The sequence below is a fragment of the Schistocerca serialis genome, chromosome 3 (genome assembly GCF_023864345.2).
Source record: "Schistocerca serialis cubense isolate TAMUIC-IGC-003099 chromosome 3, iqSchSeri2.2, whole genome shotgun sequence".
Lineage (NCBI taxonomy): Eukaryota > Metazoa > Arthropoda > Insecta > Orthoptera > Acrididae > Schistocerca > Schistocerca serialis.
Window position 1 is genome coordinate 955,751,306 of NC_064640.1, and position 18,331 is coordinate 955,769,636.

The 18,331-nt window shown below is 43.9% G+C and overlaps 1 protein-coding gene across 1 annotated transcript in view; it reads left to right on the forward strand.

Moving 5' to 3' along the window:
- Positions 1 to 907: 907 nt before the first annotated feature.
- Positions 908 to 18,331, forward strand: part of LOC126471341 (ras GTPase-activating protein raskol) — a gene marked incomplete at its 5' end in the record, with an annotated part of 695,914 nt that continues 678,490 nt past the window's right edge. The window contains one exon of the mRNA XM_050099461.1: positions 908 to 968. Within this exon, the coding sequence (XP_049955418.1) occupies positions 908 to 968 (61 nt within the window). The remainder of the gene's footprint in view (positions 969 to 18,331) is intronic.

Consider the following 18,331-nt stretch of genomic DNA (forward strand, 5'->3'; position numbering starts at 1 on the left):
ACGAGGAAATTAATCGGCTTTACCTCCTGTTAGACAACAGTTCGGAATTATCGACGGAACTTGACACTAACAACCACTCTGCAAGTATTGAGAGGGATGATATCGACGTCGTATTTCATACTAATGAGTTAATTCAGAATAAAATTCGAGCAATTGAGAATTGTAAAGACACTGATAGGCAGAACGTTTTTGAGATTTTACGAGTACATTCCACAGTTTTACCCACAAAACAGGAACAATCGAGGGATTTCAATACCGATTTCGTGTTCTTGAGCATACTAAACTTTGTGTTAGACCATACGTAATTCCGGCACATTATAGGGACCGTGTTAGAAATACAATCTATGCTTGACGAGGGCATTATTGAGCCTGGAGTAAGCTCATACAACAATCAATTACATATAGTTGAGAAGAAAAATGGATCGATCAGGCTTGTCTTAGATTCGAGACAAATCAGTACTATTAGGGGAGAGTGTTTTAGTGACGGCCACGCAGCTACATTTGGGAAGACGTGAGCGCGCGGGACGAGTGTGTGAGGTGTGGCGTGTGACGGCAGGCGATGGCGAGCGGCGGCTCGTGGCGCGACGACGCGGGCGACGACGACGACGACGAGGACGACGACGAGGACGAATGCGCGTCCGTCGAGTTCGAGCCGTTCAGCGACTCGTGCTCCAGCGACTTGGACGGGCTGGACCTGGCGCTGTTCGAGCCCGCGGCTGCGGCCAAAGCGTGCGCCGGCGCCGCCGCAGCAGTGGTGGTGGCCGCGCCGCTGGGACCGCCAGGGCCGGCAGTGGCTGCGGCGGCGGCGGCGGCGGCGGCAGCGGCGGCGGCGGCAGCGCCGGCCTCTGCGTGCGGGCCCGGACAGCCGCGGCCGCGCGCCGCGCCCACCCAGTGCTGCTCACACTGCTGCCCCAGCGTCGCCATCTTCTCTCAGCTCTTCATCCTCACCGAGAAGAAGCCCAGGCGTGGTAAGGCGCCGCAGCTAAAGTAATCCGTGTTCCTCAAATAAACCGCTTTCAGCTGTATATCAACTTTTACAAGAACAGGTGTCAAATCACATCTTCACGTGTGCATCTACAATACGAAACACACAATCGACATTTTTTTAAAAAAGAAAAACGGATAAGTATCCTAATAATCTACACGTACTTGGGAAACTTTCAAACTTTTTCTTGGAAATGACTGAGGCTCATGTCACACATAACAACCGTATAAACTATAAAATACTTCTGCGTAAAAATTGTTAAAACCATCTATACCAGAAGAGAGAGCATATAACAACAAGCCCAGGATCAGCAACCGAGCAGTCGAACAAATCTTCCGTTATGACCATGAAAGGAAATCGGAGATCGACAATAAATTGTAATGTCTTAGCTCCACCTGCTTGTTAAGGGTGTGCTGCCGGTATAGCTTAAGTCTCCGCATAATTTCAGTCTCTTTCAGTATACTGATAATAAAATTGTAAAACCGATAATCTCCAAAACTACTAGACGAATTGTAAAATCAATGTAAAAGCCTAAACCAGTCGTGGAGTAAAATACAGAACTTTTAGCAGTTGGAGCGGATATACAGGGTGTTACAAAAAGGCACGCCCAAACTTTCAGGAAACATTCCTCACACACAAAGAAAGAAAATACGTTATGTGGACATGTGTCCGTAAACGCTTACTTTCAATGTTAGAGCTCATTTTATTACTTCTCTTCAAATCACATTAATCATGGAATGGAAACACACAGCAACAGAAGGTACCAGCGTGACTTCAAACACTTTGTTATAGGAAGTGTTCAAAATGTCCTCCGTTAGCGAGGATACATGCATCCACCCTCCGTCGCATGGAATCCCTGATGCGCTGATGCAGCCCTGGAGAATGGCGTATTGTATCACAGCCGTCTACAATACGAACACGAAGAGTCTCTACATTTGGTACCGAGGTTGCGTAGACAAGAGCTTTCAAATGCCCCCATAAATTAAAGTCAAGAGGGTTGAGGTCAGGAGAGCGTGGAGGCCATGGAATTGGTCCGCCTCTACCAATCCATCGGTCACCGAATCTGTTGTTGAGAAGCGTACGAACACTTCGACTGAAATGTGCAGAAGCTCCATCGTGCATGAACGACATGTTGTGTCGTACTTGTAAAGGCACATGTTCTAGCAGCACAGGTAGAGTATCCCGTATGAAATCGTTTTAACGTGCTCCATTGAGCGTAGGTGACGAAACTAAAATGAGCTCTAACATGGAAATTAAGCGTTTCCGGACACATGTCCACATAACATCTTTTCTTTATTTGTGTGTGAGGAATGTTTCCTGAAAGTTTGGCCGTACCTTTTTGCAACACCCTGTAGATGTGTTGGACGGTGTCTGTAGTATACCCGTCGGTCGCATCACCTCGCTGTTTTCAGTTCTGAGCGCGCAGTGAGCACGTAAAGATGCCGAGAGAATAGTGTCTCCCGCCAAGTACGAGTGCCTGTCAGAGATTTCTCCTGATTTCATGCAGCTCACACAACGTCACTGTTACGAATTTCCTTCTTCGTGACAATTCTCGGTCGCCCGCTACAGCGGCAATGAGGACGCTCCTGCAGCGTTTTGGATGGGAAGTGTTTAATCACTCACCGTACAGCCCGGACTCGGCTCTGTCTGATTTTCATCTCTGTTCTCTACCAAGACAAAGAACAAGCTGTAGATCAGGGTAGTGTGAAGTTGGCTCAATGCTACGACAAATACCTCAGTCGGCGCGGCGGCTATGTAGAGATGTAGCAGGAAGGTGTAGCTAACTGTTGCAAATAAAACATCTTTGATTTTCACTGTGATTTCCATTTCGCGAACGATCGGACCTTACTTTCCGAATAGTCCTCGCAAATGCGAAAATAACTCCGTCTGTTAAGTTTTCACGACTAAACTGCCGAATCGATTTCGCTGGAATTTGTTACGGAGATAGCTTGTACCCTGAAGAAGATCATAGGAAAAAAGACTAGGAGTGTGAAGTAGGGGTTGGAACATCATTTTCTACATCAGTAAGCATAAACTCTGATAAAAATTATTAAATTTGTCGCATAATGTGCGCGTTGTATGACGTATAGTTACAATGTGTAGAGGCGCGCTCGTGCCCACGCCCCTCTGCACACAGCGCGCGGCAGTGACTGGAGGGGCGCGGGGGGGGGGGGGGGGGGGGGATGGTGAGGGGGAGCATACTTCACTAGCTGTGCGGACCGGAACAGGCAGGCACGTGAGGGCAGCCGACATTATTGCGCGCACAACACCTTACTTGCTCACCGTAACAAAACTACTGACATGTGAGCGCAGACGTGGCTAACAGCTAGTTTCGTTATAAAGCTTTAATCACCACCTCGGAATAAATGAAGTTACGTAATTGACACTTTGGCTGCCAGCCGTATAAACCGTACACTTTCTTCGAATGCTAACATTTATTTGGATTTTCAATATTTTTTATGTAAAAAGTAGCTATCATTTAACTGTGATACCTTTCGTGAGAGCATGAAATGTCTTTTCCAGGATTACATATTACAAGCTTCTTTGAATGTTTAGTTTCTTTCCTTATATTTTTAAGGAATTTAGGTTTCGCAAAATCTATGAAAGTTTACAAATGTCAAAAACATTTTTGATAACCACTGAAGTTCTAATAATCTACTGTTCTACTTTCAATAACTGAAAATTATCATCCTGAAACTTTAACTAGAAATATTACACATTAATTTACCCATAGTATATTATTTGTCTGACGTATTCTGAAACACGGTTCTTTCCACATGGTGATTTTCACGTGTTGCATTGGTATTCAGTGTCTTTTCTTGCAGCTTTTCGTGTTTTCTTTTTACCTTGGGCCAAGAATAATTCCGACAGCTTCTGGATACTTGTTTTACGTTATGGAGATTTTTCCAGGGAATGGTTTCCTGCTCAGCTGGCTCCCAGCAGAACTCGATCTGTGAGTGTCTCAGCGTGTTATTAATTCGGCACGAAATACCTTGTGAATTTAGACGCTGCTATCTTCTTATTTTATACTTTCTTGCAGAGATGTATTTATTCACCAGACACATAAAAGGAAACAACGAAATGCAACTTCCTTCCATTTAATTATTCCTTGCTCAGAAGCAACGTAGGAAATCCTCTGACCGGACAGATCAGCCGTGATCTGTTCTACAAACTAAATTTCTCTAGAAACACAATGGAAACATATCGCGCTGTCAACATGGGTGATTTCATATTTAAACGCTGGAGAAATTGTACCTCATCGACTGATGGGATGAGGACCTACGGAAAATTTCACGCACTGACAGTTGACGTGTTAACATTCGGTTTGCTTGCATGTACGTCGCTGTAACCCTCGTACAGGTTGACACTGCCGCCCTGCGACACCGTAGCACGCCACTAGAAGGACCAAATCAAAATTGCAGGGCCCGTTGATATGGAGAACTATTGTGCAGTAGTTAAGTTACATTACATTAATACTTGTTCCCTAGGTCATGAATGCATTTCGTAATGATGTGGAACTTGTCAGTTTAACATAGTTTTCTTTATACATTTAAATTAACAACTTTTTTACAGTTACTACTTCAAATCTAAAAATTCATATATTGCATAGGAGTTGCCATTCAAAAATTCTTTTAATTTGTATTTAACTGTTATTTGGCTATCTGTCAGACTTTTAATGCCATTTGACAAATGACGTAAAGATTTTTGTGGCAGCATGATTCACCTCTTCTTGTGCCAAAGTCAGATTTGACTCAGAATAGTGAAGGTCATTCTTATTTCTAGTGTTGTAGCTATGCACTACACTATTATTTTTGAATTAGGGTGGGTTATTAATAATAAATTTCATAAGTTAATATATGTATTGTGAAGGTACTGTGGATATCCCGAGTTCCTTAAATAAATGTCTGCAAGGGTGATCGTGGGTGGGCTCTAGCTGTTATTTTGATTACACGCTTCTGTGCAATGAATGCTTTTTCTCTTAATGATGAATTACCCAAAATATGAAGCCATATGAAAGCAGTGAATGAAAATAGGTATAGTAGACCAATGTACTGATATGTTTATCACCAAAATTTACAATGACCCTAATAGCACAAGTAGCTGAACCTAACCATTTCTGCGGATCATCAATGTGTCTCTTCCAATTCAATTTCTCATCCGTGCAAACTCCCAGAAATTTTGAATATTCTGCCTTAACCACAGACTATCATTTAGTCTATATTTATCAATGGTGTTATGCCATTTACTGTACAGGATTGTATATACTGTGTTTTCTCAGAATTTAGTGATAGTCCATTTTCAGAGCACCACATAATAATTTTCTGAAAAGCATTATTTACCGTTTCCTTAGCCGATTCTTGTTTGTTACTTGTACCATCAGCAAAAAGAACTAGATGGTTCAAATGGCTCAGAGCACTATGGGACTCAACATTTGAGGTCATCAGCCCCCTAGAACTTAGAACTACTTAAACCTAAGGACCTCACACACATCCATGCCCGAGGCAGGATTCGAACCTGCGACCGCAGCGGTCGCGTGGTTCCAGACTGAAGCGCCTAGAACCGCTCGGCTACACCGGCCGGCTCAAAAAGAACTAGCTATGCATCTTCATGACTATAGAGTCATTAATATATAATACGAACAATAAGAGGGTCTCAAGACTGAACCCTGTAGGACTCCATTCTGAATATCTCTCCAGTTGGAGGACTCTACTGATTTTTGCAGACTATCTGTTAATTTCAACTTCCTGCATTCTTCCAGTGAAATATGAATTAAACCATTTGTGCTCTGTCCTACTCATACTACAATACTTAAGCTTATCTAGAAGAATTTCATGATTCACACTTTCAAAAGCATTTGAGAGATCACAAAAAATCCCAGTGGGTGATGTTCACCTATTCATAGCATTTAATATTTGCTCAGGGGAAGTATATATAGCATTTTCTGTTGTAAAGCATTTCTGGAAACCAAACTGATATTTTGTTAGTACTTCATGTTTAGAAATATGTGATGCTACTCTTGACTTCATTACTTTTTCAAGAATTTTGGATAAAGGTGTCAGAAAAGAGCGGTAGTTGCTAGCATCAGACTTATCCTCTTCTTTATGCAATGGTTTAACAACATATTTCAGTCTATCTGGAAAACTGCCCTGTTTCAGTGAGCTACTACATATGTGGCTGAGAATCTGACTCGTCTGTTGAAAAGAAGCTTTTAGTACTCTGTTGGAAATTCCATCAATTCCATGTGAGATTCTACTTTTGAGTGAATTTATTCATTTATTCGAATTAACTGGCGAATGGGAAATGCTCTTGCGAGAGGCCGACGACCAATTGCGACACAAATTGTTGAAGAAGTTGCTGTTGCCATAGTGTACAGTGCTGGAGATGGGCGTTCATCAAGCAGTGCACGTGCTGTGTCACGACAGCTGAACATTACATGGTCCACCGTTCGAGAAGTGCTGCTGACGATGGTGAAGTGGGATCACTAGTGGTCCAGTGAGGTTCCATGCTGTCGTGGATGCAGATGGCTGTCACACAGAGCAACGTTTGTAGCCCTCTTAGGTGGAAATTAAAATGTCTTTTCATCAGTGGTTTATTCATTATTTCTCTTCCGCATGATCGTAGAAATGTCTCCCCAAAGTTTCAATGTCCAACGATCACTCGTCTTTCATGAAGGCTCCCAAGTAGCGAAATTTTAATTATAACCTCCCTGTAAGTCACTGAAGATGTTTATGTTGGAGATGATGTAGTTCTGCTGGAGGTGGTCTATGTGGGGCATAATTATCATCTCTGGATAAACAACTGGATGGAAGGAGTCATGGGCAGGAATATGGGGGTGGGGTATAGGTGGACGGCTGTATCATCAATCGAAGAACGTTACTTATACAACTTTATTCATTCTCCTTGACGGACAACAATTCCGACTTCTGCATTTTTCATATTTGTTGAATTCTCCACTAGCTTTCAATCTTTCACATCAACGGAGCGCAGTGCAAGAGCGTACAGTGCTTCGCTGTATCGCCGGGTACATACCCTTGGCCGAACTGTAAGTGTAGACACGTTTATAAGTCCGCGCACGGAAGCATTAAAATAGTCGGATGGCAAAGCAGTCGCAGGTTGGACACATTTTTGGAACAAAACCTTTCTAAATTGCTGTCCAACCTTTGTAATTAAAGTTCGCTGTTAATGAGCGACGTAGCACGGATGTTAAGACTCTGAAACCGCTTGCAGAGAGCACGGGAGTTCAAAATTCTGTCCGGTCATCGAGGTATAAGTTCTCTGCTGTTTCCCTAAATCCTCTACGGAATGTGCCAGCGTGGCTCCTGTGAAAAGAACACAGCCGATTTTCTTTCCGATTCTTGTCTAGTCTAGATTATGCCCCGTCTCTGATGACCTCTACGTTGGCAGTCGCTCAAAGCGGAGCTTTTTTTCTTTTTTGGTTAGTGTTATACTGTTAAATATTTCGCGTCCAGTACTTCAATAATTTAGAATTCTTCGCCTTTGCTGACGAATTAGACATTGTATCCTCTGTGGTGAAAATATAAGTTCTGTATGATACTCCTACTCTATTTAGGGACACGATATCCAAAATGCGCAAGAGCTTAATAATGAACCCGAAATTCCACGAAGCGATATAATTTGATAAAACACTCGACTTACGAGAGCCCCATCGTAAATCAATTTCTGCTTCTGCTTTCCAGCTAAAATTCGTGCTTCCGGAACTTCTGCGTCTGGCTCTTTTAGCGGACGTCGCTGTCACAAACTAAGGGTGACATAATCAAATTTCGAAGGGAGGAAGGGGCGGAAAGGGGTAAATAGGAGCGGAAGAGTGTTGGCGGCAGGGGCTGGCGCCGTTCAGAAATAGCTGCCGGCCGTTGCCTTTCCCCGTGCTCATCCCGTGCTCTGCTGCGTGCCCGATATCACACGTGTATCTCGGCATCGAGTTCAATAACTAAGCGTCAGCCGAATCTTTTCACTGCACATGGTTATCAGTACGTGGGTTATATCAAGATTCGTCCGAATTCTACAGCCTCTACAAGAATAAGGATATAAATCTGGCCTAAAATTTAACTTACGTATAAGAATACGAAGTTTTCATTTTCAGAAGATCAGTACGATTTTACAAGGGTGTCTCTATAACATTCATGCACGTACAACAAGGGATACTTACATTTAGAACCGTTGTTTTCATATAGCATTCACAAATATTCAGTGTATCCTCCAGTGGGCGCACGACAAACATGCAGACGATAAACGAGCTCCACCCATACTTCTACATCACGTCCGGGGAGTTGCTGCTCTTGCTATGCGGCGTCCTAGTCCTCCCAAAGTGTATTGAAAGAGGCACATAGGAATCTTTCTTTCAGAAGCCCCATCATACCGTGACATGAACCGGCGTTGGATGCCGGTAATCCAATACGAGATTTGTACGGCCGATCCATCGGTGAGGCAGGTCGTAGTTTAACATGCAGATGCTACAGCGGTTGGACACCGTCCAATCGAGAAATGAAATTTTCGGCGTGTGCTCGCAGTAGCGAAGAAAGCCAGATCTTCAAAATCTCCAGATATGTGATTCACGTAATCTCCTTTTACGCAAATGAGAACGGACAGTAAATATCTTCTTGAGAATGGGCACAAAACACATTAAACTTTCGCGAATTTTATTTATTTATTTGTTATAGATTATTTATTTAACGTTAGCCTTGTAGTGACGATATTAAACCGTGCTATAGCTACAGTATATATAAAGGGAGTTCATTTTAACTATCTATACAACTACAAATCGGACCCAAAAAAAGAATTCTAATTTGTTTGTCTCTGAGGGGGATATCCAATAATACCACACTCAACCCGCCACCCCACTCCGCCCGTGGCTGGCGGGGGACAACTTTGAAATCTTCTGTTAGAACGCCAGTTTTTTTTTATTGCAGATTACGATTCTACGGGAAAATCTACATACGTTTTGTCTGAAGCGTTTTCTTCGTTTCGTCACAGACGGCGCTGTAATTGGAGGAATAGAAATGGGTACACAAAAGTAATTTAGGACATGCTTCTCAGAGGCCTTGAATATCCAATAGCACGTGGGACCCCACTCCCATACAGTGACGGTAGGACAAGCCAGCATTTTACAACTTCTCTTCTTCCGACATATCGAACAGGGGACTACTCATTGCGCCACCAGGGCTGTGTAGCGAACTACGACGTATCATAGCAGGTAGTACACTGTTACCAGAGCTCATCATGCAGACGTAGAACTAATAGCGGCCCTAAACGTTACAATACTTGCGCTGTGTTTGTTACCTGCACAGCTACCTACCATTTGAGGAACAGACGTGCAAGTGTACGATGAATGTCGCAACCACAGAAAAAAAATTGAGATGATTCTGATTTACTGAGATGTAGGAGAAGTGTTGAGGTTGCTGTTGCCTTGTATGTCGAGTGTTTTCCAGAGAAAACTCGCGTTCGTTCTTTTACAAGGCTGTGAACGCCTTTATGTCAAATGACAGCGTACAGACCAGCAAAAGGAAATTAAGCAAACGCGTTACAGAACAAGCTAATGAAGTAGCTGTACTTGCAGCAGTGTACCACAACCCACGGATGAGCGACCGGCAATTACACCGCGATTCCGGTATGTCCGTTGGTAGTATTGTCACAATACTCTACTGTCATAAGTATCATCAATACTACGTGTCACTGCATCAACCGTGTAGTGTTTTGTGAATGGGCACGTCAACAAATGCCAACGGCCCCCACGTTCTTTACCGAGGTACTATTTTCCGATGAATCTACATTCACACACCAAGGTAGCGTTAACCGGCGTTAACACTCATTACTGGAGTGTAGATATTCCCCACTGGTTACGGCAAGTTGACCATCAACGTCCTCGTTTGATTAATGTCGGGTGTGGCATCATAGGGAACCAACTAATTGGTCCGTATATTATCGACAGCACGTTGAATGGACGCAAATATCGAACGTTTTTGGAACAGGAACTAACGTTACTACTGCAGGATGTTGCCCTGGACGTTCGACAACGTATGTGTTTCAGCATGACCGTTGTTCAGTGCATTATGCGATTGAAGCACGGGAGGTAGCAGACCGGGTTTACACTGGTCGGTGGATCGACGAAGGTCGCCCTGTTAATTGACCCGCTAGGTCCCTGGATTTGACGTCGCCGGATTTCTTTCTGTAGGCATATCATGTACCATCGACCGCGTCAGAAACGCCTGTCCTGTATACATTCATTTGAAAAGCGGATCACTAAGTGTATTGAAGTTGGCGGTATTACGCTTGAACGCTTACTGTAAAAGGGAAAAGTGGAGCAGCTTTTGGCTTTAGCCACGGCCACTGTGGCGCGTCGAGTACTCCCCTGTTCGATATGTCGGAGGAATACAACGTTGCGAATAGAATTTCTGTAGTGGCGTAGCAAGACAGCCACGCCACTCGGAGGTAGCCGAAAGGCACGCGTTTAAATACACGCAGACCGGCTTGTGGTCTGGAACAGGACAATGTCTTTAGAATTGCAATAAAGTTCGAAAATCTTGTAATACTTAACTTTAATCCATAATCGGTGTAAATCGCTCTTGTACAAATATAATCTCCATTTTTATATAAACTGGTACTGGCGCCTTGCTAGGTCGTAGCCAATGACTTAGCTGAAGGCTATGCTAACTATCGTCTCGGCAAATGAGAGCCTAATTGTCAGTGTGGCTTCGCTAGCAAAGTCTGCTGTACAACTGGGGCGAGTGCTAGGAAGGCTCTCTAGACCTGCCGTGTGGTGGCGCTCGGTCTGCTATTACTGACAGTGGCGACACGCGGGTCCGACGTATACTAATGGACCGCGGCCGATTTAAAGGCTACCACCTAGCAAGTGTGGTGTCTGGCGGTGACACCACAGTTTCTAAGTAATTTCGTAACCTGACTTGAAAAAATGTGATATGTTGTTGTTGTTGTTGTTGTTGTTGTCTTCAGTCCAGAAACTGGTTTGATGCAGCTCTCCATCCTACTCTGTCCTGGGCAAGCGTCATCATCTCCGAATAACTACTGCAGCCTACATCCTTGTGAATCTGCTTAGTGTATTCGTCTCTTGGTCTCCCTCTACAATTTTTACCTTCCACGCTTGCCTCCAATACTAAATCGGTGATCCCTTGACGCTTCAGAACGTGTCCTACGAACCGATCCTTTCTTCTAGTCAAGTTGTGCCGCAAACCCCTCTTCTCCCGAATTCTGTTTAGTACCTCCTCATTAGTTACGCGGTCTACCCATCTAATCTTCAGCATTCTTCTGTAGCACTACATTTCGAAAACTTCTATTCTCTTCTTGTCTACTCTGTCTATCGTCCATGTTTCACTTCCATACATGGCTACACTCCATACAAATAGTTTCAGAAAAGACTTCCTAACATTTAAATCTATACTCGATGTTAAATTTCTCTTCTTCAGAAAAGCTTTCCTTGCCGTAGCCAGTCTACATTTTATATCCTCTCTACTTCCGCCGTCACCAGTTATTTTGGTCCCCAAATAGCAAAACTCATTTACTACTTTAAGTGTCTCATTTCCTAATCTAATTCCCTCAGCATCATCTGACGTAATTCGACTATATTCCATTATCCTCGTTTTGCTTTGGTTGACGTTCGTCTTATATCCTCCTTTCAAGACACTGTCCATTCCGTTCAGCTGCTTTTCCAGGTCCTTTGCTGTCTCTGACCGAATTGCAATGTCATCAGCAAACCTCAAGCTTTTATTTCTTGTCCCTGTATTTTAATTCATACTTCAAATTTTTCTTTTGTTTCTTTTACTGCTTGCTGAGTATAAGACTGAATAACATGGGATGGGCTACAACCATGTCTCACTCCCTTCTCAACCACTGCTTCCCTTTCTTGCCCCTCGACTCTTATAACTGCCACCTGGTTTCTGTACAAATTGTAAATGATCTTTCGCTCCTTGTATTTTACACGTACTACCTTCAGAATTTGAAAGAGAGTATTCCAGTCAACATTGTCAAAAGCTTTCTCTAAGTCTAGAAATGCTAGAAACGTAGGTTTGCCTTTCCTTAACCTATCTTCTAAGATAAGTCGTAGGATCAGTATTGCCTCGCGTGTTCCAACATTTCTACGGAACCCAAACTGATCTTCCCCGAGGTCGGCTTCTACCAGTTTTTCCATATGTGTGTGATATATAAAGGGGAAAAGTTGTTACAAACATCTCTAAAAGTTGTTGGCCGATTTACTTCATATTTCTACACGTTCGCCTAATGGACATTTCGGCGGACACACACACACACACACAATATATATATATATATATATATATATATATATATATATATATATATATATATATATATATATATAATACCTAAAGGAGAAATGTTGTTACCAAACTTCTCGAAAAGTACTTGACCGATTTAAAGTTCTTGGACGATTTACTTCAAATTTCTGCATTCTGATGAAACAATGAACAAAATTAATGAAAAGTAAAGTGCCTAACAAACTAAATATATCGTGGTAAACTGACTGTAATTCCTATCGCGAGAATATATTACACTGGCAATACTCCTCTTGGGAGACAGTACCATCACACGTCACTTAATCGCGAGACGATTGAAATCTCGAGAATCTGGCAGAAACGTAATTTAAAACTCTTATTTGTTGATTAGTTGTCGTTGTTACATATGTATTAGAAAAAGGCTGGCCGTGAACAAACTATTGCCGAACTTAACACAGGTCACCATCATCAAGGGGTATGCCGCAGGTGAAGTAGTATTCATTCCTCGCATTCCGTTGATACCCAGTGGTTTAAATATGCCCTTCCATTTAAAGCGATTGCAGTTTCCCATGCGGTATGCATTCGATATGGGCATCAGCAAGGCACAGGGTCAATCACTTTGTGTGGCAGGCATTGCACATCCCGGCCAACGCCGGGCAGTGCAGCTAGTACTACATAAAAAAGAAAGGTATACCGTAGTTATATAATACCGTCCCTGTAGTTAGATAAACTCCGAAATAATCTGTTACTGATCTACTTCAAGAGAAGCATTATAAATTATTTATATGAAACAAAGTTAAAACTACGTCGAGTTTGTAATTACACTTCTTATGTGTAATGCGTCCTGGTGTCGCCAAACTCAAAGGGTTACGTCCAGAGCAGTCACAGCTGAATTGCTCCAGTTAACCGCATTGTCCAACAGAGCTTTCCCTGACGTACAGAAAATCTTAACCTACGCTATCTAATGATATGTAATACCTAATTTCTAATAATCTTTTAATAATCGCAGAATTTGGAAAGTCCCTCTCGTGCTCGACTATGATGATTTCTGTTTTCCCCACATTCCTTCGTTATGGTGGTTCACTTTCACATTAAATGGAACGTAATCTACACTCTGAAAGTGGATGTAAATATTTACCTTCCATGTCTCAGATTAAATTCACGAAACGCTACGTCCTATTGTTTGTTATGATCGTGAAGCGCTTTTAGCGAACGAATTCTGCGCACCCTGTACGGTTTAGAAATGTTGCCGAAAAACACACCAGACAGATTCATGAGAAATGGCTAAGTCTCCTCTGTCACGACCAGTTGATTTTTCTGGGTTGCACGCAGAACACTGTTGAATGCGTTGTACATCTCGAACGAGCAGGCGGTATTTCCATTACATAAACGACGAGTGTCCTGAACTTGCTGGTGCCAACGTGAAATGTTTGCAGCTATATGAGGTGCTGTGCCGTAGTCGGGCTACAAAGTGGCAACTGAACTGCACTTGTTTAAACGGAGAAGGTAAACGCCGTTTGTTGCTGTATTATCTTCATCTCGAATCGACGCGAATTGAGAACACTTAATGAAGGAGCGAGCTGCTCCAGGGACACAGACCACATCAGCAGCCAACTTGCAACTGGCGCGAAGCTGTACTTTCAACAGTCACCCCACGTTTCCTAATTTAAGAACATACAGAGACGAAATGAGAATGGGCAGTCAGTTGAACCCCGCTCCTCCCAGCGTTCTTACCACTAAGAGGCATCTCTCGGTTTGTCTTACTGTCTGCGCGATTGTAAGTCGAGCGTAGTCCGGCTCTGCGTGATCCTTAGAGGATTTAATTGATAACGATGAAAATGTTGCCCATTTATTTGTCAGTGAAAATTTACGTTCTGAATAGTACAGCTGTAAAAAGTCTCACGTTTACTACGTTCAACATCGTCGAGAACCTGTTCAGCATTTTGTAATTTCTGTCTGGCTCTGCAGTTTTCACCTCTTCTATACCTTCGCATTAGCAGTCACCTGAATTGATTTAGCGATGTCATCTAAAACCGAATCTTACTGACCAGACGAGTATTTTGCCCCACTTCTTCCAAATATGGATCTACAGGCTTGAAAACTGCAGCACTTCGGCCACTGTTTGGATATATGCTACAGCATTCCTAATATTGCTACTGTTTAATTTCTGCAGTTCTGCCGTGTCTCAAAGGCTGTGGAAATGTGATACCACTTCGATGATAAGGCACGACTGCATCGAATAGCGCAGGCGGAGCAGCTCTTGGAACGGAGGATATTTAACGGTTCCTCCGACTTGAATTCCACGGAACGTGTGTGGAAGTCGTTGGGGAGACGTATTGCACGACCATCCAGCAATTGTAAACAGCGCTGCTGGAGAAATGGAACGCCTCATTGCGTATTTCTTTCAGTAGCCTTCTCTAATGTAGCAGTTTTTTTTTATTCACAGTGCAGGTTCCATCGAGCTATGTTACTTGGCAGTGGTACATTATGCGAAAGTTGCTTTCGTTCGTCAGTATTTGATGAATAGGAGTAGACCCAAAACTGAACTCAGCCGGCCTACCTTCCTGATTATTTCCCAGTAACTAAAATTTTCTCTCTTTCCAACATTTCTTGAATTATTTAGCAGAACTTGTGATCGTTGAACAGTCCCGTCGCTTGTGTGTGTGACATGCTATCGTGTTCTCATAGAGCAAGTCGCTCGGCCTGTGTCAGCCCAAAGTTGTAGGAGCACTGGGAAGCAGGAGCACAAAATTTCGCCGCCTGCAGCTGCGTCCCGAGACAATAGGGCGGCGAGAGCGCCGCGTCCATTACGTGAGGTAGTGGGGCGTGCACAACTGCAGACGGGCTAGCCTCTAATTCCCAGTCAAGGCTGACTTCACCTGGATCCCGCCTCTGAGGCCGCGCCGGGAACAAACCACTGACCGGTGCTCTCTCATCACGATTCGCTTAATTAGTGTTATAACAGCCTCGAATTAATGGCGCGCTGCTCTGGAAAGTCTCATCTCACCTAGGGACCTGCGTCTGTTTACCGTACTGGCACCGCCTAGGTAAACTGGGTCGCATAGAACACGAATGAGGTACCACGAAGGATCATAGATAAGTCCAGGTACCCAAGCTGATCTTGATCTGCAGATCCGTTTGGAACACCTGTTAACACCAGAAAGGAAATCATACAAAAGAAACGTCACGGTCGTTAGAGACGGAGCATAAGCTCGACCAGGGAGAGGATGTCAACCGTGTCCTTTACAGAGAAACCATTTTGAGATTAACCCTTATCACTGTAGATAAGCTGAGATCAACTTAAACCCGATGGCCAGACAAGGGTTTGAATGCCGCTACTCTAGATTGGTTGGTTGGTTTGGGGAAGGAGACCAGACAGCGTGGTCATCGGTCTCATCGGATTAGGGAAGGATGGGGAAGGAAGTCGGCCGTGCCCTTTCAGAGGAACCATCCCGGCATTTGCCTGGAGTGATTTAGGGAAATCACGGAAAACATAATCAGGATGGGCGGACGCGGGATTGAACCGTCGTCCTTCCGAATGCGAGTCCAGTGTCTAACCACTGCGCCACCTCGCTCGGTACGCGCTACTCTAGAGTCCAGAATCCTAACGACTGCGACACCTCGCTCTGTTTAATGTTTTGAATAATCACTCAAAACGTTTCGTATGTTCTCTGCATGGCCCCTATGAAAGAGAAATAAGAGTGGGTTGTTACACACTATAGGTAGGGTATTTGAAGCACAGACATATGTTACGCTGTCTATACGGCCGCATTCGAGTACCTCGGCATGGTTATATGGTAATAGTACATCGCTATAGACTGTCTACACACGAGAAGTAAGGACAGAGAGGAGAAGACGGTTATAGGGATGTAGATTATGGTAGCTTCCACTCTTTCCGCCGGCCGGTGTGGCCGTGCGGTTCTAAGCGCTTCAGTTTGGAACCGCGTGACCGCTACGGTCGCAGGTTCGAATCCTGCCTCGGGCATGGATGTGTGTGATGTCCTTAGGTTAGTTAGGTTTAAGTAGTTCTAAGTTCTAGGGGACTGATGACCTCAGCAGTTAAGTCCCATAGTGCTCAGAGCCATTTGAACCATTTTTGAACCACTCTTTCCTCATAGCTAATCACTCATTTTTAGTACTGTCCGTATAAGAAGATGAGAGGTGTTCAGTGTCACGTCCAGCCATCCAAACTAAGATTTTCCATTGTTTCCTGCAAGTTACTTAAGGTGAATTTTTGAATAGTTATCTAAAGGAAGCTGTGAAACGAGCTTCTTTTTTCTCTCTCTATCTCTAATGTGCTCTACTTAGACAGAAATTAAACTCTAATCTCAGAAGTTTTACAAAATAACTACAGAAGTGGACACTGATGTGTTTACTAAGAACTGTACTCTCACAGCATCACAGATATCCTCAGGAAAGTCAAAGTGATTGGAAGCGGAGGACAAAAGCATATCATTTGTGCACAACCAAGAGAACCGATCTTAAAATTTTTAAGAAACCATCTTCTAGCAATACTCGAGAAATAGATTAATACCTCCCACATACATTTCGATTAATAAACACGACAGAAAATGTTGTGTACTATATCGTACACAACGGTAAGGAGAGGTGGGCTGCAGAGTGGTGCACCAGCTATCGTCGTAGGGGAGCAGAAATGATAAGCTAACACGTAAATGCAGTAAACGCAAGTTTTACTTAACTTATAGCTTTCTCCAAGCGTTGCGAAGAAATTTCACGGAAGAACAAACAGCAATAAAGTCCATTATTACAAGAAGAAAACTAGAAGCGTCGTGCTGTGTGAGGTTCCCGCAGCTATTGCACGAGCGAACTGTCGAAGGTTGACTACGTCCGAAGACAACGGCTCAGATTGGGCTGTGTAGCTGCCGCTGTCCATCCTACACTGTCGGAAAAAATCGCAACACCAAAAAAATAATTGATGTAGAGTAATGAAATTTCGGGAATAAATTTTTCTAGGTAACATATTCAAGTGGTTAACATTGCTAAATCACAGGTTAACGTAAGCGCGAGATAAGCCATTGCAAATGTGAAATGCTGGTACATTAATAACCGGTGTAACAGCCAGAACGTTGAATGCAAGCATGCAAACGTGCGTGTATTGTGTTGTACAGCTGCCGGATGTCAGTTTGTGAGATGGAGTTCCGTGCCTGTTGCACTTGGTCGGACAACTCAGGGACGGTTAATGCTGGTTGTGGATGACGCTGGAATTGTCGTCCGATGATGTCCCACATTTGTTCTATTGGAGACAGATCTGGTGATTGAGGATGTCAGGGTAACATGTCGACACTCTATAGAGCATGTTGGGTTACAACAGCGGTACGTGGGCGATCGTTATCCTGTTGGAAAACACCCTTGAAATGCTGTTCATAAATGGCAGCACAACAGGTCGAATCACGACACTGACGTACAAATTTGCAGTCAGGGTGCGTGGGATAACCACGTGATGCTCCTGCTGTCATACGAGATCGCACCCCGGACCATAACTCCAGTTGTTGGTCCAGTGTGCCTAGCACGCAGACAGGTTGGTTACAGGCCCGCATCTGCCTCCTTCACGTCAACACACGGCTATGACTGCCACGGAGGCGGAACCAGCTTTCACCAGAAAACACAACAGACCTCCACCCTGCCCTCCAATGAGCTCTTCCTCGACACCAATGAAGTCGCAATGGCGGTGGTTTGCAGTCAGTGGAATGCACGCTACAGGCCGTCTGGCCCGGAGTTGTCCTTGAAGTAACGAATTTGTAACAGTTCCTTGTCTCACTGCGGTGCCAGCTGCTGGTCAGATTGCCGGTGCAGATGCAGTACGATGTGTCAGAGCCATACGCCGAAGAGGATTCTCTTCCCTCTCGGTAGTGCCACGTGGCTGTCTGGAGCCTAGTCTTCTTGCGATTTTACATTCTCGTGGCCACCGCTGCCAGCAATCACGTACAGTGGCTACATTCCTACCTGGTCTTTCTGCAGTATCGCGGAAGGAACATCTGGCTTGTTGTAGACCTATTACACGACCTCGTTCAAAGCCAGCGAGGTGTTGATAAAGGTGTCTTAGTCACCGTAAAGGCATTCT